Here is a 22,618-nt window from a genome sequence, read left to right as displayed (position 1 = left end):
CGTCACCACCGCTAAGCTAAAGGCGGCTAATGTTGGGCGTGATGACGTTTAGTCGTCTCATTGAGAAAACACAGTTTTAAAATTAACCAGTGGCGTATTTACTGGCGTATTTTATGTCATGGAAAAATATTAATTTAGCTTGTGTTAACCACAGACCTTATTTCAGGCGTCTAACCAAAAACACTTTCAGCCATGCAGGAAGTGGTCAAATTACGACTTATTTCCAGGCTTTAGGACTCTTTCCTGCACTACCCTATATAACAATAGAAACACAAACAAGTCAACATAGCGCTAGACATTTGGACTATCATTGCTTACATGTCGTCCTTATGTAGGTTTAGCATTCTCTTCAGCAGGAAAAACACAGATAGAAAATAGTTGAACAAATGTAATCCCATATTGAAAAACCGTTAGGTTGATTAATGATTATATCAACAGTAATGTTTACTTTTATACTGACGTTATTCAAAAACGATATACTGTGTATAAGCTTTGTTTAAGTGTATGTCTGTGTGTGTGTGTGTGTGTGTGTGTGTGTGTGTGTGTGTGTGTGTGTGTGTGTGTGTGTGTGTGTGTGTGTGTGTGTGTGTGTGTGTGTGTGTGTGTGTGTGTGTGTGTGTACCGTATTGATCCACTGAACAGCACGGGGTCCTGCAGGATGATGGAGAGTCTCGACCTGAGCGTCTGCAGGGGAAGTTTACAGATGTCGATCCCATCGATGACGATCTTCCCTAAAATATAAATATAAATAAACAAATAACTCTAATTACAGCCCATAAAAAAACATTTAGTACAACAATAAAACCAAATCTTCTTTGCCTCCTATAGTCTCTAAATGTGGCACCTGGAGTAGTTTAGCACATTTGATGAAATGGATGTATTCCACGATTTAAAATGGTCCAATAGTTTAGCTTGTGAGGTTTGAAAACACATCCGATCAAGTAATTTAATTATATTTTTTTGCACATTCTTACTTACACTTCTACGATTATATTAATATTTTTGTTTTCTTTTTTCTTTTATTTCATTCTTAAATGGAGCAACTGTCACAAAAACCTGCACAAAGAAAATAATGGCAATTTTTTCCTATATTGTCAAAAAATACTGCTTCTTTTTCTGGCATTTTTAAACCAAAACAATCCAATTAAATCTGTATTTACAATTTAAAACTCCTCTACTAGTTTGCCTTTCAATGCCTTACATAAATATTTTAGTTATGTTGCATGCAATGTGATATTTTTGGGCTCATGAACCCAGGATGTTCTGAGCAGAGAGGACGCTCTGCTTTTATTTCACTGCTTTATAAGGAAACGCTGCCGAAACACACGTCTTAATTTACTGTTTAATGAAATGTCTGCCCAGCTGTGTGTGTGTGTGTGTGTGTGTGTGTGTGTGTGTGTGTGTGTGTGTGTGTGTGTGTGTGTGTGTGTGTGTGTGTGTGTGTGTGTGTGGGTGTAATGGAAAAAGTGACTGTGTAATCTCGTTTTTGTCTGAATCATCGGTCAACGAGCAATGGTCTTTATCTGGAGTGAAAACAGAATGATACGATTACAATTTGCTTTTAAAATCCTTAATTTAATCTTCTTTTAAAAAGAGTCTACTTCAAGTCCTTTTGTCAGGTATTTAAAAGTAAAATACAACACACTGAGGAACAACAAGAGAGACCTGCAGGAGAGTTTAAGAAGCGCCGAAATGAAGGTTAAATAAACATTTTCTCCAGCATACACACACACCACTATAATAACAGTGGACGTTTGGACATCTGAGGGGAAACCAGTCGACTAATTAACCTCCAGTAATGCTTTAGTTGAACCAAAACCCATTTAGATATCTCATCTGTATTCACTAAAGCCCCTGTCACACTGTCCTGAAATTGACACCAGATGGACACACGATAAAGGAAATGTTCAAATTCGGCTCTGATCATAACGACATCGGGCCGTTCGTGAGGGCATCTTAAGCCATTGTATGACCGCCGGTGGAGTTTCTCAGGCTCCGGTAGGAACTTCTTGAGCGGCGGCAAAATCTTTGGCATGCCAAAAAATTGCCGAAGGACCTTGCGAAGGTTCATTTTCGTGTTGAATTCGTGTGTCCATTTTGCCATTCGTAAGGCCATCGTGAGGGCATCTTGTCAAATCGTGTCATCTTCGTGTGATCATCGGTGCCATCGGCCATTCTTCGCCTCACGAAGACAATACGAAGGAAACAAGAAGCTGCCCGATCGTCTTAGGAAGGCAACACGACTACGTGAAGCCCTCGCAATGCCGTCGTGTAGCCATCGTATTATAGTACGATGACATCGAGATTGCATTTATTGCACAACAAAATCATGTAAACATATTATGTAAATAACCCAATTTGTGTTCTGTGAAACTGAAAAGGATATTACATTGTTTTTGTTACTTTCGTTGCAGTTGTATGTCTTAAATGTAATTTAGGTTAACTTCCAGTTTTTTTTAAGGCGAGTTTACGCTGTTGACAGGGAGTTGTTGTTGCTATGGAAACATGACGGAGTGTGTGGTTCGGGTGCCATCGTGTGGCCTTCTGTAGGCATCGTACTTGCTTCGGCTGTTGACCAAGTTCGGGGCCATCTTCGTGCGAAATTCACAATTCCATATTCGTGTGTCCATCTGGTGTACATTTCGGGACAGTGTGACGCGGGCTTAAGGGTTATAACTGACTGTGTTTGGGTTTAAGTCACATGTTTGATTGAGTTTAAATGTCATTCAATGGTTAGCGTCACCATATTTTCCTGCTTTGGTGTCCTTTTAATATATATATTTCTTCAAATCTCATAAAAAGACCTACTTTCTGTTGCGTTCAGCCCCGAGGGAATTGACACCAGCTGAAGTAACCAGTGACGTGCGGTGAGGTTCATGGCTGGTGAGGCACTGACTCTTTCAGTCAGATTTACAAATATTATAGCCTATTTTGACCTTAATCGAAATATTCTGTTATTTTCAAAAGCTTTTTTAGTCTGATGCTATGATTAATTTTAAACAGACCGATCAACAAAAGGATACCCAAAATCTAAATATTGGATTGTTCTTTCTAAGTAAGATCCCATTTTAATTACAGTTGTGGTCTTACCTTGACTTGAAGATGAATATAAATCCATGCTATCCTTCTGGACAACAATCTCTATTACTGTTTTGTAAAAGTCCTCCGTATCTTCCTGTAGTTTCAAAAGCTTTGTTTGTTGTTTGCGGTAGAATAACAGTAGCAACAAGAACCTGTGGGCTCACGTGCGCCCCCTTCAGTGCGGCAGAGGTTATGGCTGCCTCCCCATGTAATTGTTTCATTGCCGTTGTATGATAAGACCAGCGAGCCTAAATATGATATATACGTGAAATAAGTTATTTAGAGACTATGGATGGTGAGGATAAATGTAATAAAGGGATCTACAAACATCACATTGGTGACCTACAGTGAGATGGGAACAGGCATGCGCTTAGGGCCCGCTTTCCAGCCAGTTTCTGTGGGGTGACACATTCTGAATTGAGGCAGAGCTCATCTGTGCCTCACCTCACCCCACAGTAAATGGCTTGAGTGCGCTCACAAAATAAGTGGCCCCGCTAAATTAGTGCCCGCGCTCCAGCAAGTTACTGTGGGCTTACGTGAGGCAGTGCTCGTGCTTGCCTCACTTCTCATCGCTCCCGTAGCGGAGCTCGGCAAATTTGCTGATTTTGACTATAAAATGCGATTGGAATCATACAGAAATCACATTTACACAAGATCAGTGGAGACATTTTATTATTATTATTATTTAGTTTTTCTTTAATTGTTTTTCCGTTACATTGGAGTATGACAGGTGAGGCTCTGCCTCCCCTGCCTCCACTGACTGCACGTCGCTGGAAGTAACTGATGTAATCTTGAAAGGAATACGGCTCAGATATTTTACATTTAATTTAGCTGCAATAAACCATAAAGAACAACAAGAAATGTGCAGATAAATTAGCTTTAAATAAGCCTGACCATTGTAAGTACTGGTGAAATGTTGGAGCTATACATTGCTTCATATCATTTAATAGTTTAACATTTGTTTTCTTGTTGTTTCTGTGTATAACAAATGTTTTATTATTAAGTTATTTTGAAGGCATCTTTGGGCACTGGTGTAATTGTATATATTTGAGACCAGTATGGTATATGTTTATTTTATTTAATATCTGTTCATTATTTAATCGTTTGAGTTTAATCTAATTTCTTTATATTTTTATGTTGAATTTTTATTTATTTATCGTTTGTTTTTTAATTCAATTTATTATTTAATTTTTAATTTTACAGATGCAGTTTTATACAGCGAACTGGAGAAAATATACATAGACAAATACCACACACAATAGCTCAATACAACTCTGTAAAAGTAGAATGAAAACTACTACAAAGTTATTTTTATCCATCATATCACGATCTAAGTGCCGTCCTGTCCAACAGTGATTTATTTTGAAGTCTCTCCTTTTATCTTCAAACGGCTGAGGAGAAAGATGGGAGATTCAAGAGACCAACAGAGATGATTTCTGGGAAGCTCAAGAGCTTCTCAGGATAAAAAAACCCTGAGGGAAACCTTTGGAAGTATTCCCAAAACATTATCTAAAGAACCCCTTACTTTAATGAAACGTAAACACACTTAACAGAGACAGAAAGAAAGAGATTAAAGGAGGGGAAAACCACCGGGACCTTTCTCTGATTCTGTTAACAGGAGAGATGTCAAAAGTACACACATGCTTTACTCAAGTAGAAGTACAGATACTCGTGTTTACGAGTATACTCTGGTAAAAGTAGAAGTGCTGACTAAACTTCTTTACTCAAGTAAAAGTAAAGAGGCTTTGAAATGTACTTCAGTAAAAAGTACCCATAACTAGCAGCTGTTTTAAAGAGTACCTGACCTCCCTTTATATTAATAGAACAATAATGTCATTGTTAGCTAATGAATGTTTCCATGCTGAACAACGGCAACATGACAACGTTTTCATTGGTCCCTCTTCTTTAGAGAAGACCAGGAAATGATGGATAAACGGACACACATTCAAACTAAAGGAACCAGCCTGTTTGGGAAATGTAAGAAGTAGAAAGTACAGGTATTTGTGTTCAACATGTAAGAAGTAGAAAGTACAGGTATTTGTGTTCAAAATGTAAGAAGTAGAAAGTACAGGTATTTGTGTTCAAAATGTAAGAAGTAGAAAGTACAGGTATTTGTGTTCAAAATGTAAGAAGTAGAAAGTACAGGTATTTGTGTTCAAAATGTAAGAAGTAGAAAGTACAGGTATTTGTGTTCAACATGTAAGAAGTAGAAAGTACAGGTATTTGTGTTCAAAATGTAAGAAGTAGAAAGTACAGGTATTTGTGTTCAAAATGTAAGAAGTAGAAAGTACAGGTATTTGTGTTCAACATGTAAGAAGTAGAAAGTACAGGTCTTTGTGTTCAAAATGTAAGAAGTAGAAAGTACAGGTATTTGTGTTCAACATGTAAGAAGTAGAAAGTACAGGTATTTGTGTTCAACATGTAAGAAGTAGAAAGTACAGGTATTTGGGTTCAACATGTAAGAAGTAGAAAGTACAGGTATTTGTGTTCAAAATGTAAGAAGTAGAAAGTACAGGTATTTGTGTTCAAAATGTAAGAAGTAGAAAGTACAGGTATTTGGGTTCAACATGTAAGAAGTAGAAAGTACAGGTATTTGTGTTCAAAATGTAAGAAGTAGAAAGTACAGGTATTTGTGTTCAACATGTAAGAAGTAGAAAGTACAGGTCTTTGTGTTCAAAATGTAAGAAGTAGAAAGTACAGGTATTTGTGTTCAACATGTAAGAAGTAGAAAGTACAGGTATTTGTGTTCAACATGTAAGAAGTAGAAAGTACAGGTATTTGGGTTCAACATGTAAGAAGTAGAAAGTACAGGTATTTGTGTTCAAAATGTAAGAAGTAGAAAGTACAGGTATTTGGGTTCAAAATGTAAGAAGTCAAAGTAAAAAGTCATCAGAAAAATAAGTAGTGGAGTAAAGTACTGATACCAGAAACATGTACTTAAGTACAGTAACAAAGTATTTGTACTCCACTACTTTACCACACCTACCTTCGAAGATATCCACCATGTTGAAGAAGGCCAGAGACAGAGAGGACTTCCCGCTGCCGGTGCGTCCGCAGATTCCCACCTGACGGAGAGAAGAGAGGAAGAAGAGGGTCAGAGTGACACGTTGGTGAGAGTTCACACAGCGAGGTGACGGAGAGTGGCAGAGACGTGCCGAGTGTGGAGGGAGTGTAGTCTCCGGGTTAATGAAACACACATGGCTGCGACTTCAGAGAAAAGGACGACGTTCAAAAGAAAATCTGGACTTCTTTACGAGCATTCAAGACAGAAGAGTATTAGGGCAAAGCATGAGGATGAAAATGAGAGGGAGGAAAATGTTTGTTGATGTTGAACTTTCAGTATTAGGAATAATAATGAGGCACAGATTTATTAATCAACTATTAGATATAGTATGAGGTGATACTGTGGCGCTGGTCTTGTTTATAAGATATATAAATTCTCACTTCAACATGACGCCCGTTTACAAGATGTCTCCGCGGACGTAAACAACAACAACGTGACGTCGGAGCTCCGTAAATACAAAGCTGTCTCTGCCGTCAGACGCTCTGTTTGACTGGTCATATTTCTGGAATTATACCGTTTTTGACGAACACAAATATTGTTTTCCGGTTTAGACCTGATTTAATATTTTGAGAATAAATTCAAAATGTTGAGAATAACTGCACTTCCAATAATAGAGACAGGATTGTGGATTCACACAATGAATCAGAAGGAGGAATTTACTTTCAAAATAATCGCACTTAAAGAATTCAGTCGAATACTTTTTATTTTTTATTAATATTGAAATTAAAATGTGGAAATTAAGACAAAATGTTAAGAACACAAATGTAAAACGTGGGAATAAAGTTGAGCTCTCATAATTAATGCTAAGCATAAAAATAAATAAATCAAGAAGACTCTTTTTTTTTTTATTGTATTCTAAAAATTAAAATAAACTTTTGACAGTAAACTTGACATTTTTTATTAAGGCCCAACTCATGATAATGAATTAACTACATCCATAGCCTTCACACACCCACAGTAACACATTATACCCAAAAATGTGTTTTTATTCTCAAAGTAAAATCCTGCTCTCATGTTTCCCCCTCTTTCCCTGAACCTCCTGCTCCTCCATACATTCCAGCCTCTACGTGTTATCTTAAACAGTTTCCCCCGGTAATGCGTGTGCGTGTGCGTGTGTGTGTGTGTGTGTGTGTGTGTGTGCGTGTGTGTGTGTGTGTGTGTGTGTGTGTGTGTGTGTGTGTGTGTGCGTGTGTGTGTGTGTGTGTGTGTGTGTGTGTGTGTGTGTGTGTGTGTGTGCGTGCGTGTGTGTGTCACAGCTCGGTGATAATTACCTTCTGGCCCGGCTCGATGTACATGTTGACGTGTTTGAGCACCGGCTTCAGCATCGGGTCGTAGCGCACACACAGATCCTGGATCTTTATCTCCCCGGTCTGAGGCCAGTTCTCCGGCACCTGAGAGGCGTCTGGGGGGGAGAAGGGGTTATTATTTTAAAGTAGAAGTACTCAGATCTTGTACTTGAGTAAAAGTAGAAGTACTCAGATCTTGTACTTGAGTAAAAGTAGAAGTACTCAGGTCTTGTACTTGAGTAAAAGTAGAAGTACTCAGATCTTGTACTTGAGTAAAAGTAGAAGTACTCAGATCTTGTACTTGAGTAAAAGTAGAAGTACTCAGATTTTGTACTTGAGTAAAAGTAGAAGTACTCAGATCTTGTGCTTGAGTAAAAGTAGAAGTACTCAGATCTTGTACTTGAGTAAAAGTAGAAGTACTCAGATCTTGTACTTGAGTAAAAGTAGAAGTACTCAGATCTTGTACTTGAGTAAAAGTAGAAGTACTCAGATCTTGTACTTGAGTAAAAGTAGAAGTACTCAGATCTTGTACTTGAGTAAAAGTAGAAGTACTCAGATCTTGTACTTGAGTAAAAGTAGAAGTACTCAGGTCTTGTACTTGAGTAAAAGTAGAAGTACTCAGGTCTTGTACTTGAGTAAAAGTAGAAGTACTCAGGTCTTGTACTTGAGTCAAAGTAGAAGTACTCAGATCTGGTACTTGAGTAAAAGTAGAAGTACTCAGATCTTGTACTTGAGTAAAAGTAGAAGTACTCAGATCTTGTACTTGAGTAGAAGTAGAAGTACTCAGATCTTGTACTTGAGTAAAAGTAGAAGTACTCAGATCTTGTACTTGAGTAAAAGTAGAAGTACTCAGATCTTGTTCTTGAGTAAAAGTAGAAGTACTCAGATCTTGTTCTTGAGTAAAAGTAGAAGTACTCAGATCTTGTACTTGAGTAAAAGTAGAAGTACTCAGATCTTGTACTTGAGTAAAAGTAGAAGTACTCAGATCTTGTACTTGAGTAAAAGTAGAAGTACTCAGGTCTTGTACTTGAGTAAAAGTAGAAGTACTCAGATCTTGTACTTGAGTAAAAGTAGAAGTACTCAGATCTTGTACTTGAGTAAAAGTAGAAGTACTCAGATCTTGTACTTGAGTAAAAGTAGAAGTACTCAGGTCTTGTACTTGAGTAAAAGTAGAAGTACTCAGGTCTTGTACTTGAGTCAAAGTAGAAGTACTCAGGTCTTGTACTTGAGTCAAAGTAGAAGTACTCAGATCTGGTACTTGAGTAAAAGTAGAAGTACTCAGATCTTGTACTTGAGTAAAAGTAGAAGTACTCAGATCTTGTACTTGAGTAAAAGTAGAAGTACTCAGATCTTGTACTTGAGTAAAAGTAGAAGTACTCAGATCTTGTACTTGAGTAAAAGTAGAAGTACTCAGATCTTGTACTTGAGTAAAAGTAGAAGTACTCAGATCTTGTACTTGAGTAAAAGTAGAAGTACTCAGATCTTGTACTTGAGTAAAAGTAGAAGTACCAGAGTGTAGGAATACTCTGTTACAGTAAAAGTCCTGCATTCAAAATGTTCCTCAAGTGAAAGTATAAAAGTATTATCATCAAAATATAGTGAAAGTAGCGACAGTAAAAGTAGTCGTTGTGCAGATTGGTCCATTTCAGAATAATATATATGATATGTTTTATAATGATTGATCATTAAAGTGTTCTCAAAGCTGGTAAAGGAGCAGCTAGTTTGAATGACTTTGTATACTGCAGGGTAGCTTGTGGATTTACTCCAGGTGGAACTAAAGTCTGATTTAACACTTGATTAGATTTCACATCATTCATCCACATCTGTAAAGTAACTAAAGGTATTAAATACATGTACAAGTACACCATGTACCTCTGAACTGTAGTGGAGTATAACTGTACACAGTAGCTTAAAATGGAAATACTCAAGTACAAGTACCTCAAAATTGTACAGTACTTGAGTAAATGTACTTAGTTACTTTACACCTCTGGACATTATACTAACACCACTTTTTAAGGTCTTTTTAACTCAAATGTACCTTTTATTTTTGACCTCAGTAGCGGTTTCATGTGTTTATGGGATGTGTTGTTGCTATGCTGATGGATTTTGTTTCTTGGTATGATAGTTAAAAAAACAGAGAGACTTCATTTCTTTCAGAGTGGTGCAGATGAGATAACTAATATCTAACTGAACCGGCCCTTGCCACATCTCGTAGAAAAACAGAAACATTTTGAGTGAATCTGCCAAAGGACTTTTAACAAAGACAGAGTGGCTATTTCTGGAAACTTAGCGAAAACAATTCTTGAGTTTGACGAAAGACACTTAAAAGTTAAAGAAGGTTTTCCATCTCTGGATCTCAAACAGTATAAAGGTCATTTCTCTAATTGACTATTCCTCGAATGTCTTACAGTAAATTATCACAAACCCTGACGCACAGAGCAGAGAACCATTCCTCCTCTCTGACATCATTCAGGCAGAATTGATGAAGCTGAAACTCCAAAATTAGGAAAGAAGAAAGCAGATAAAGCCTGACGCAGAACTGTGAGAATCCTATCTTGTCAGAACAGTAAAATACCTTAAAATAAGTTATCGGGCTTTTTTTCATCAACTAAGATTTGTTAGAAAATGTTCTCAACTTGAATTGACTGAATTTATTTGAAAAGTGGGCTAACTGCTGTGTAAAATATGTTTACATATTTATTTAAAGGTCACCTATCATGCTATTTTTAGGCAATGGCATAGGTCTCAGATATATACAAATATATAAAAAACATGTCTATGAAGTGTTTTGCTCAAAATACCAAACAGATCACCCATTCTAGCCATGCCTCATATCCCTCTGTTTCACTTCCTGTTTCAAAAGTGCTGATTTGGGGTATAAAGCTTTAAAAAATAGATTAAAAATAAAAAAGAAGGGGTCTGAGCTCATGCGGGACCCTGCAGCTACTGTCTAAACTAAATACTGCCGTGATGAAACGCCATATCATGGATTATCAAGGATTGTTTCTGAAACAGTATGGAGCTCAAAGGCTTTCTCTCTTGCCGGTTATACCACAAGGTGAGTTCCTTTTTATTTCCTGCTTCTTCACACACATGCTCTCCAGTACAGGTTAGCTCTGAGTGTTAGCGATGCTAATGTAAACACCGACCATATTACGTCCAAAACAGTCGGGCATTGTTTCTGATAGCAACGTTTCTGATAGGGCCGTGGGTCCACATTTCAGATATTACGTCATATCGGACGCAAATCTGGATCAGCTCCGTTGTTCCCCCGTTTTTAGAGATTTGGGTACGGAGGAAAAGAGAGAGGGTTTTATTTCCTGACGCTGCGTGAGTTCCCTGACACACCGGGGACACATGTTGATGTATAGAAGACATCACAAAGTGCATTTTGCATGATAGGTCCCCTTTAAGAAGCACAATAAAATAAAAGCAAGAGTTTAATGTGTGAGCCATACTCCATTACACTTTTTGAATTTGCAACGGGCCAATTCAAAGGGACAAAGTTAGCCGTAGTTTGGACTACCCTGCCTTTAAAACATGTTGTTCATGGATACTCTGGAGGACGCTTAATTATTTTACGTTTAAAAGTTCCTCACCTGGCATTGATTAGACCCCTCGAACCTCATTTATCATCATCTAAATCCCAAATGTAAAGACTGAAAATGCCTTGAAATGGCTCGGAGTTAACTCAGTTAAAGTGGAAATTATTACTCACTCACTCACTCACTGTGTCGCTACGATAAATGTAAACAGCGTTGGGCTTTAATATAAATGTAGCCCCTCTGTTTTGGAGTAATATTAGAAACCGACCGGACTACTTTCTGCAGATTGATATCACTGCACATAGTCCTCCTTAGCAACAGTCTTTTCTCCTTAGCGACACTCTGTTAGTGAGACTTAACAACCTCTGGAATGTCCACATCGACCAATCACAATCGAGTATTCAACTTAGGCGTGTAATAATATAAAATATGGTAATAAACAGTGAATATATACATACAGTATCAACAGTAGAAGGTAAATATCTCTGGGTATGGACAGAATAGGGGAGAATACACTGTAATAGACCGACTTATGACAAATAAAAATGTATAAACACACATTATATAAGTCAGTGGGGAGTCTCAGCAGCTCTTTAACAGTAACACTTTCCTTCTGTATATGATCTGTGTTATGATCTGTGTTATGATCTGTGCTGTGATCTAACACATGTTCTGTAAGCTGCTGTTTACACCAGACTCACTGTAACATAGACACTGGGAGGCTGTTTTCCTTTTACAGCAATTACCAGTGTCTTCTCTCAGAAATAACCAGTGGTGAAAGTAACTAAGTAGATGTACTCAAGTACTGCACTTAAGTACAATGTTGAGGCACTTGTACTTTACTTGAGTATGTCACTGTGTTTTGTCCACTACAGTTCAGAGGTAAATGGTGTACTTGTACTCCACTCCATGTATTTAATACCTTTAGTGACTTTACAGATTTAGATGAATGATGTGAAATATAATAAGTGTTAAATCAGACTTCCACCTGGAGGTAAATCTTTTGGGGAAATGGTTTTAAAGTCCAAATATGTAAAGGCTATAATAATTTGTGTTACTGTATTGATGTTTAGTCCGATAAGAAGAACTCAGTTACCCATGGACCCCTCGTAGTTCTCCGACTCGGTTCCCAGGAAGCTGTTGACCTTCTTCACGGCGGCCATTTGCACCTCGAGGTCCGCCAGGTTCCTCACCACCCAGTTCAGATAGTTAGTGACCTGAGGAAGACAAGAAGGGTGCATTGTTATTAACATAATGTTTATTATACAGCCCACACACAGCAGCTCCACATTTACAGCCTTCAAACCAACCAGAAGTGCTCGATGATACCTGTGTTAACATGTTGTTTATTTACCTTTTTCCCATTTTTAAATGCATCTTAAATTTAGACTTTAGACCAGGCTTACAAATGTTGCGGTTGTGTCCAAACTACAAATAGATGTATTAAGTGGCTGCAGGTTTCATGTGAGTATGTTTCCGGTACAGCATGCACAATATTAGCACTAGTATAAGCTGAAATTAAAAAGATCTTAAAACGGATAAAACGTCTTCTTAGTGTTGTTTTATAACACTCTTTGAATTTGTCCGGTGCACACAACGTGATTGGTTGCTGCCTTTAAGATAATAAGATAAGATAAGATGTACTTTATTGAGTCAGGACTCTCTGGAGGAGAGCTGGAGCTTTGATGGCAAACACTGACGGTTTATTTGGAGTTACGGCCGGAGAATTGACAAGACATGTGGTGTGTCACGAGTTGACACAGCGGTTACCAAAACAATTCTGAAGAACTCTTTCTGTAGCTCGAGGTTTGAACTAGTTCGGAGTTTAATAATCAACATTCTTTATCAGCGAGACTAAACAATTATGGACCCTGAATCTAACTAGAGCTCTCGTCCATAGGAAAGAATGTGCGCCAGGGAACCTACGTCCCTGATCAGTAAACTACCTCATGGCGGCTTGTGCTCTGTCATAGACTGGCAACAACAATGCGCCCAAGCTGCCCCTCCTTAAGAGAGATAGCAGCCATACCCAAGGCCGTAGACCTATGCCATGAGAAAGAGACAGTGAGGAGAGAAAACGATGAACTGGGTCGAAGGTTGAATACCTAAGCAAATTATTCCCTAACAATAAGTAGAAATTAAACGAGTAGAAATAAACAATTCTAAACTGGAAACAATCCCAAAATAGAAATAAAAAAGCTTTACAAAAGTAGTTGACCGTGAAAATAAAGAAATTGATAAAAACCTGACAAATAGAACAATATTGAAGCATCGATTTTCAGTTAACACAATAATTTATTCGACGTGCAAAAGCACAAAAGAAATCTAGGAGAAATGACGCTGCTTTTTATGCTTTTGTTCCTAGTGTAATATTTGCGTTATTCTACGTGAAAGTAATCACAACAGTTCGCAAAAACATATTGATGTGCAAAACGGAAGATAGCATTTAGATGCGCAGCTCCACTGTCCTGGAATAGTCTGCAATTAAAATGGAAACTGAGCAATCTGGTGCCACTACATGTTTTTAAAGCTCGGTTGGATGCTACTCAATCGGAAGCTGTTGGTACCTGTTCATGTGGATAGTATGTAATTTGTAATCCCTGTAATGATACTGTATGATGTCCTTTTGTTGTTCTGTTTATGTTTTTAATGTTTCATGTGGAACCTACTTGAGCAGGTCTCCCTTGAAAAAGAGATCAATGATCTCAATGGGATACAACCTGGATAAATAAAGGTTTGAAATGAAATGAAATGAAAAACAATCACACGGTAAATATGACCCTGGTGGTCTTTTCACATGAGTTCATTCAAATCAGAATCAGGTTTATTTCCAGGTAGGTTGACACGTACGAGGATGATAAGATGATAAGTATACATAAAAAGAGGACAAAACTGCACAGACTGAAGGAGGTCAGGTGCTTTGATGGATTGAATAAAGGTGATAACCAGAGAGGACTCACAGTGAGGGCGTAGGTGAGTCCGAGGCCAACGAGGGCCCCGTGGTCGTGGCTGTACTCTAAACTCCAGATTGAAGCTCCTGCAGCCGTCAGAACGATCACCGCTCCAAGGTAATCCTGAACAAGAGAAGGAATGAAACCTCAGAGAAATATAATAACTCAAAATCTAAATCTCCTAAACCAAGTGCAAGAGGGACGAAAACAATCATCACAGCACGAGTTAGCTTCTTCCTATTCGTCCAGCCAATACGAATAACAAACAGTATAGTGACTGACTGTGTGAAAGTAATGTAAGGAACATATGAATTAAAGTATTTCCTCACCGTGCGGACCTCCAGCCAGCGGTTGGCGGCGGACAGAAACAGGTAGGCGGTGTTGTTGGTGTCTGTCAGCTCCAACATACGCTGCTTAAAACGAGCCTCGTGCCTGAAAACACAACAACGTTTGCATCAGAAACTAAATATATAAGACTCCATCTTATAATCATAAAGTTGTTTCTAAACACTTAAAAAAGTTCAACGGTGCATTCAAGTGCACCTTGTAAGGGTCTTATTTAGATATTCTTCCTTATTCAGTGTGTTCAACAGAGTAGTGGAGTACAAATACTTTGTTACTGTACTTAAGTACATTTTTCTGGTATCAGTACTTTACTGCACTACTTATTTTTCTGACGACTTTTTACTTTGACTTCTTACATGTTGAACCCAAATACCTGTACTTTCTACTTCTTACATGTTGAACACAAATACCTGTACTTTTTACTTCTTACATGTTGAACCCAAATACCTGTACTTTCTACTTCTTACATGTTGAACCCAAATACCTGTACTTTCTACTTCTCACATGTTGAACCCAAATACCTGTACTTTCTACTTCTTACATGTTGAACACAAATACCTGTACTTTCTACTTCTCACATGTTGAACCCAAATACCTGTACTTTCTACTTCTTACATGTTGAACCCAAATACCTGTACTTTCTACTTCTTACATGTTGAACCCAAATACCTGTACTTTCTACTTCTTACATGTTGAACCCAAATACCTGTACTTTCTACTTCTTACATGTTGAACACAAATACCTGTACTTTCTACTTCTTACATGTTGAACACAAATACCTGTACTTTCTACTTCTTACATGTTGAACACAAATACCTGAACTTTCTACTTCTTACATTTTGAACCCAAATACCTGTACTTTCTACTTCTTACATGTTGAACCCAAATACCTGTACTTTCTACTTCTTACATTTTGAACACAAATACCTGTACTTTCTACTTCTTACATGTTGAACACAAATACCTGTACTTTCTACTTCTTACATGTTGAACACAAATACCTGTACTTTCTACTTCTTACATGTTGAACCCAAATACCTGTACTTTCTACTTCTTACATGTTGAACACAAATACCTGTACTTTCTACTTCTCACATTTTCCAAACAGGCTGGTTCCTTTAGTTTGAATGTGTGTTTGGTGGCGTGATCATTATTCTTTAGAGTCATTGCGTGCCTATTGATTTGAACACGATCCGTGTATCCATCATTTCCTGGTCTTCTCTAAAGAAGAGGGACCAATGGAAACGTTGTCATGTTGCCGTTGTTCAGCATGGAAACATTCATTAGCTAACAATGACATTATTGTTCTATTAATATAAAGGGAGGTCAGGTACTCTTTAAAACAGCTGCTAGTTATGGGTACTTTTTACTGAAGTACATTTCAAAGCCCTCTTTACTTTCACTTGAGTAAAGAAGTTTAGTCAGTACTTCTACTTTCACCAGAGTATTTTTAACCACGAGTATCTGTACTTCTACTTGAGTAAAGCATGTGTGTACTTTTGCCCTCTCTGGTGTTCAAGAGCTAAACATTTTTATGCGAAGGCAATATGGACACTGGAAAGAGGTCCACTATATGTCTGCGTAATATATATATATCGTCAACTAGTAAACACACATTTTTGTTGATTTTCCAAGTGTTTTTTTCAGGGGTGCTCACAAGACTTTTGGGAAGTTGTTTCTCCAGTTACTCCTACACCACATGAATGCAGCCAGATGCCCTATCTTCCACCAAATGGTGCGTAACGGCTTTCAAATCCAATAGTTTCTACATCCTTTCCCCAAGCTTTATGAAAACCGTGCCAGTACTCTTTCCGTGATCGTGCCAACAAAGAAACCATAGCCAAAAACATGACTTTCTTTTCGTGTTGGGAATAAAAGTAGCATCGTATCTTCAGGTTTTATTATTGCCTGCCATCCTGCGGTCATAAATCACCGCGAAACCAGACTGGGTTTGGAGGCGAACCAGAGGATAATGATGATAGTTCCCATGAGCGCCAAGGAACTGTCCCAACACCAGAATCATTGTTTCTCTGTGTGTGTGTTTGTACAGTATATATGTGTGTGTGTGTGTGTGTGTGGGGGGGGGGGGGGGGGGGGGGGGGGGGGTAGTCCTAAGGGAGTAGAGGAGGAGAAAGCAGCGTGAGAGCTGTTTAATGTTGGATTACACCGACGATGGGAAAGAGGGTGAAGACAGAAATACAAAGAGATACAGCTGCTGAAATAAAATAAAACTAAATATACTGATATTACAGCTACTGGGAGAAGCACTGCTCATGTTTTTTAAAATCTATACTCCTGCTTTTATCACTTAGACATGTGCTTATTATGTATTATTCATTTTTACTATGGGCTGCATTCCTCCAAAGTGCTTTAAAGAGCCATGTAGTGTGAGGTGTGGCTGAACCATCGACATCAATTCAGTCCATGGACACTTTGGAGATAAGGAGCGTGGGGTTGAAACAACAATTATTACTGGGTTTAGTCTGTAAGGATCTTTCTCTATCCGTCACATTGTCGGGACTTTAGCTGGACACTTGTGTAATGTACTTAGTGTCCTATATTTATATTTTAGTTGGAGTAGTTTGGGATATAATAGTGTATTCTAATATATTCTATATACTCAATACATCTATATCTTTCTATGGTCGATATGTATGTATGTATGCTGCTGCTGTAAACAGAATAATTCCCCAATTTTGGATCAAAAAAGTAAATCTATCTATATATATTTACAGAAAGGTTTAGGGACTTAGTTACATATGTATGTTAGAACAAAATAGACATGAAAAAAAAAGATTAAAAAGTATTTGTTGAGACACAAAAAAGTGCCTACAGCTGAAGTGCATCCAGTGCAAACAGGATGTTCTTAATGAAGGGTGTGCGTGTGTGTGCGTGTGTGTGTGTGTGTGTGTGTGTGTGTGTGTGTGTGTGTGTGTGTGTGTGTGTGTGTGTGTGTGTGTACGAGTGAGTGTACGAGTGAGTGAGTGAGTGAGTGAGTGAGTGAGTGAGTGAGTGAGTGAGTGTGTGTGTGTGTGTGTGTGTGTGTGTGTGTGTGTGTGTGTGTGTGTGTGTGTGTGTGTGTGTGTGTGTGTGTGTGTGTGTACCTGAATGCTCTAATGGTAGTCAGACCCTCAGCGGTCTCAGAGAAGTGGCAGAGCAGAGGGAGCTGAGTGGAGTCATCGAGGTCCTGGAGGTCTCTGAGAGAGAGATAAACAATATGTTTATCAGGTTACACACACTAACATACACAGAACAGTCATGCCACACACATGTCTTATTGATTCATTTGCTAGATGAATGCTTTAAAAGAGCTATCAAAATAATAAATAGTTTATTATTTTTACACATAAATGTAACTGTGTTTGTATGATTGGAAAGCTTGGACGTTAAGAGTCCTAGCTCACAAATAAGGTCTATAATTTTTGGTTTGTACTGAAGAAGAATATGAGATAAGATAAACCTCAATTGATATCTGTAGGGACATTCAGGTGTAATAGCAGCAACAAGAATAAGAGTGAAACACAGGATAATAAATAATAATAAACACAAATATATGAATACATGAACTTTCTAACAGGATATACCAAGTTTTATTAGATGTTCACCAATAATATTCCTTTGAATGCATGTCACTGAAGTCTAATAGTGGTTTTAGTGTGTATAAAAAAGCACTTTTAATCGAATAAATACACTGAGGACTCACTTGGAGGCCACCCTGAAGTACTTCTGGATGAAGTAGAAGGCGACGGCCAGAGGAATGAGAGCGATGAGGAAGGCTGGAGTGATGGAGGAAATCACGCCGATGGCCGACAGTAAGAGCAGCGTCGATCTCGTTAAAGACTCCAGGGTGGGAGGAATGTGCTGAGAAGAATAAAACACGTGGACAAAGTGAGAGGGAATTCAGGAAGTCTGGAAGAAGTTGAAGTTTCTCAAACCGTACCTGATCTATGATGTTGGTGTCGGCGGAGAATCTGTTGATGATCAGCCCCAGAGGAGTGATGTCAAAGAACCTGAAGGGAAAGGTGTTGAATTCATCAGTCAGTATAAGAGCGTTGAAGGTAACCATTTGTAATTATGGAGCAACAATTTAAACTCTATAAAAGCTGTCGACAAAGACAATAAACTTGTGTGGTTTTATTCTCTGAGAAATACAAGATTTCTTTCCATAAATTCACGAGTTTTTCACTTTAATTTGAGAGAATATCCGTGTTTCTTTTTTGTAAATATGGGATTTAAATCGAGGTATTTTCTTTAGTTGGATTATTTTACATACACATTTTAAGGTTTAAATGCCCATTTTTGTATGTATACATGGACACATAGAGACATAGTTATAGTGATAATAAATATTAGGTAAAATAACACAATTAAAAAGATTAACAAACAAGCAAAAACAAATAAAGAAAAATTCACTTTTTTAGGTTTTTAATAAAAGATTTTTGACCAAGTTGTATCTAGTTTTGCTGAGCGTCTGGACTTATAGATGTGTGTGTGTGTGTGTGTGTGTGTGTGTGTGTGTGTGTGTGTGTGTGTGTGTGTGTGTGTGTGTGTGTGTGTGTGTGTGTGTTTATGTAAGGGCCAGCAGAGACAATAGAAATCCTTCTAAGACAATCTGAGTCAAAGTGTTGTGTGTTAGTACGCGGGCAGCAAAGAGACCCTGTTAAAAATCAAAGGCGAGATTTTCTTTTGTGTGTGTGTGAGTGTGAGTGTGAGTGTGAGTGTGTGTGTGTGTGTGTGTGTGTGTGTGTGTGTGTGTGTGTGTGTGTGTGTGTGTGTGTGACCTGATGGGAGCGTGGATGATCTTGTTCAGCAGGTTGTGGTGCAGGTTGGTGGCCGCAGAGACACCGAGGAACTCCACGGTGAGAGACGTGATGAGACACAAAGTGATGCCCGCCGCACACAGGGTGACGAACACAGGCAGGTAGTACGAGTCGATCTGACACACACACACACACACACACACACACACACACACACACACACACACACACACACACACACACACACACACACACACACACACACACACACACACACACACACACACACACACACACACTTTGAAAAGGTCTCTAATTCACATTTTCACAAACAAAAACTAATTATTTGCTCAAAATGTGTTGAATTTGATCGCTTTGAAAGATGTTCCTCCAACTAGTCTTATATGAAAACATCCGAGACTCATATTTAAACTGTACTCTGCAACCTAATAGGAGAGTAGGTGATACAGCATGATATTTACAACATTTCTGATGTATAATATGCAGGTTATAATAGATTTGAACTGCTCGAAGACAAGCACAGCTCATAGTATACTTGTGTAGGTAAATAGAGCCTATATTGAGATATTGTGAATGTGTGATTTATTGTGACATTTTGATTTGCTTTCTCTAAAACTATTATAATAGATAGTTTTAGTTACGGCACCCTATTGTGGAAAATGTATATCTTGCATGCATGTACACTTGGTTCCTCTCGTTTATCCTCTAATCTGCAATTAAACCCCACAAGCATAAGACCTAAATTGGCAATTTTAACCCACAAATATTGATATTTAAAACTTTAAAAAGTACCTCAGAGTGTGGGTCTGCAGGTCTGGTGCTGTTTGTGAAGTTGCCCGTGATGTTGCTCTCATTTGTTCCCGATACAGACGTGGCGTTGGTTTTAGAAGAAGTCCAGATGGCCAGCCAGTAATCGATGGCCACGATGACGGAGTGTTTGAGGAGTTTTGAGGAAACCATGAGGAAGACCATGAAGAAACCTCCGGAGGAAAGGTAGCACCAGCACACCTGATCAATGGGAGGATTCAAAACAATGAATGTATCTAAGAGGCAGAAATGCTGTCCTTGTAGATGAACCATGCAGAGTATTGCCCTACTTGCTTGTTTGTTCACAGCATGTAAAGCAGCCTGGGGTCCCTTGAAAGGCGTTTTGGCAAGTTGTGTCAGTATTATTACTTTCATCTTACTGACAATTTATCGACCAAACAATCACATTTTTAATTGATAAAGCAATCAATGGACTGATTCATAATGAGGATAATTGTCGTTATCGCCCAACTGTCTGTAATAAGATAAGGATAAGATAAGATGTACTTTATTGATCCCAAATTGGGACATGTTTGCGTAGCAGCAGCATAAAAAACAAGATGAAAATGTAAACATCTCAAAACAGATATTTTTTCAAATGTTGTACATTTTTCGGGACAAAGTATTCTCTTTTAACAATAAAATAATACTATCTTATCTGCTTGCTTTTCTATCGTAGCTTGACTTGTGTGATACTATCCTATGTGTTGTCGTACATGTGACCAAGAAAAGTGTGCATAAATAAAGACCACATTTTATTGGTAATGTTAGGTCACTAAAGCCGAATAGAAAAGGGTATAGTATCTTAGTCTTACTACTTTAGTAAACCAGCTAGATCAGGTAGTGTTAGTCGTTTCCTTTGTGATATTAAATGATGATAATAGGTGTTATGTAGTGTTCATTTTGTCAGCTATTTTTTAATTTAGTTTTAGTCTTAGTCCTGTATCAAATGTCCTTGTTAGTTTTAGTCATATTTAGTCACCTTCATCCTGTTTTTGTTTTGTCAAGTTTTAGTCGACTAAAAGTCTGAGCATGTTAGTCTTATTTTAGTAAAAGAAAACTAACTATTTTAGTCTACTTTTTGTCAATGAAAACTGTTGACATTTGAGTCTTTTTTAGTGATCAGATTATATAGAACATTTCAGTCAAACTAGTCTAGCCAAAACCAATAATTTGTCATTGTAGTTAACGCGACCACCGCTCCCAAGCCCTGTTGTTGCCATTTTCCTTTCTGTTAAATAAGGTTCGTTAGATCCGAGTCTTCCTGACAGTTCACAGTGTGCCGCTGCCCGGTGTAATTCAAATGTGCCGCCGCGCGCAGCACAGACACACACAGCTGCTGCCCAGACGCAGCACCGGAAATGGAACTGCTGGGAGAAAAACTGACTATCAGAGATGTAACGTTATCTTTGATAATATTTCTTCTCCTCATTTTTCGTCAACGAAAGTAAAGAGAGATTTTGGCAAAGTGTTTATTTAGTAAACTACATTTTCGTCTCGTCACTTTTCGTCAACGATATTGCATGTTGATTTCGTTACAGTTATTGTTTACTGCCGTCGGTGCCGTCTCGTCATCGTCTCGTTTTAGTCATGGAAAAAAAGGTCGTTGACGAACATATTTCGTCATAGTTTAAGTCAACGAAATGGACACTAGTGTTTTGTGTTGTCTAAATATCATTTTTGGAGACAGGTTTTGCAGCTGTACGGATGAATTACCCTCCATGGGACCTTTGATCTTCTGTTGGTGGTTGTAGACATGTTGTCATCATCTTCCTCCTCCTCTTCCTCCTCTGAAAGTGGAATACCATATGACATATGAGTCAATTAAACACAGAAAACAACACTTAATATCACTATTATCCAATTAAACACTTTGTCTTTTTTACAAGTTTAAACTCTTAAGTAACATTTCATTTTGTGTCTTTTGTACAAGAAGAGTAGAAATGTACATAATTAAAAAGGGCTTACCTTCGTCTTCATCGTCCATTTGGTTCTTGGTCTCTCTGGAGTAGAAAGCCCTTCTCAGAGTTTTCCTCTCCAGCGTTGTTTGACTGTCTTGCTGGATGTCCTACACAACATAACATATATAACATTAAACACATAATAAAGCTTTAACTGCTAGACTGTCTGCATCATTGAAAAGACTTAATGCTGGTGCTTTTATTCTGATAATGCCTCGAGCTTGAATGCACGTTCTGGAGGAGATGAGGTTTGTTAAAGTTAAGGTAAAAACTTAGGCTCCTCCAACAGAGCAACATATAGGACATCAAACTAATAAAACAGATGAAATAGTGCAAGAAGAGTCTATATAGATGAGAGTAACACCTACGTCACTTCCGGGCGAAAATTACGGCCCCGCCCACTTTTGGGGGAAAACAACGCTGTCATTTGATTGGCGGTCAATACACATTCTGAAGTTTTTGCCAATCCGATCAGAAATGTAAGAAAACAGTGGATTTGTGGATCTTCAAAGAGCCCGGTTACGATGGCCAGACAGGCAAACAGTTACATTCCATCATTGGAAATCGACGATCGGGTTCGATATATGGTTAAATTAAAATCAGTAGGCGAGGCCGTCATTTCGCCAGCTGTTACTCTCATGAGCGAGGCGGAAAATAATAGTTGTATCATGCCAACAAGCTGCTGTGTCGTTTATTGCACCTCAAACATTAAAACAAATCCAGAGTTCAGTGTTTCTGAACTTCCTCTAAGAAGAAAGGAGCTCTGTGGCTTCAGGCTCGATCGCCATTCAAATGA

The 22,618-nt window shown here is 38.2% G+C and overlaps 1 protein-coding gene across 4 annotated transcripts in view; it reads right to left on the bottom strand.

Annotated features, from left to right (window-relative positions):
- abcc9 (ATP-binding cassette, sub-family C (CFTR/MRP), member 9) overlaps positions 1-22,618 on the bottom strand; it is a 95,499-nt gene that overhangs the window by 12,759 nt on the left and 60,122 nt on the right. For all 4 annotated transcript variants that reach the window (XR_004555965.1, XR_004555966.1, XM_034131430.1 and 1 more), the window contains 13 exons: positions 21,830-21,929; positions 21,578-21,651; positions 19,847-20,062; positions 19,055-19,209; positions 18,214-18,283; positions 17,977-18,134; positions 17,378-17,470; positions 14,257-14,359; positions 13,937-14,050; positions 12,073-12,193; positions 7,417-7,547; positions 6,068-6,146; positions 623-731 (listed from right to left, as the gene is read on the bottom strand). Coding sequence is in view for 2 of the 4 variants with exons in the window: in XM_034131430.1 (XP_033987321.1) it covers positions 623-731; positions 6,068-6,146; positions 7,417-7,547; positions 12,073-12,193; positions 13,937-14,050; positions 14,257-14,359; positions 17,378-17,470; positions 17,977-18,134; positions 18,214-18,283; positions 19,055-19,209; positions 19,847-20,062; positions 21,578-21,651; positions 21,830-21,929 (1,523 nt within the window). In the remaining 2 variants the exon portion in view is untranslated. The remainder of the gene's footprint in view (positions 1-622; positions 732-6,067; positions 6,147-7,416; positions 7,548-12,072; positions 12,194-13,936; positions 14,051-14,256; positions 14,360-17,377; positions 17,471-17,976; positions 18,135-18,213; positions 18,284-19,054; positions 19,210-19,846; positions 20,063-21,577; positions 21,652-21,829; positions 21,930-22,618) is intronic.

Source organism: Trematomus bernacchii, unplaced genomic scaffold (assembly GCF_902827165.1).
Source record: "Trematomus bernacchii unplaced genomic scaffold, fTreBer1.1, whole genome shotgun sequence".
Classification (NCBI taxonomy): Eukaryota; Metazoa; Chordata; class Actinopteri; order Perciformes; family Nototheniidae; genus Trematomus; species Trematomus bernacchii.
This window is presented reverse-complemented; position numbering and strand designations above follow the sequence as displayed.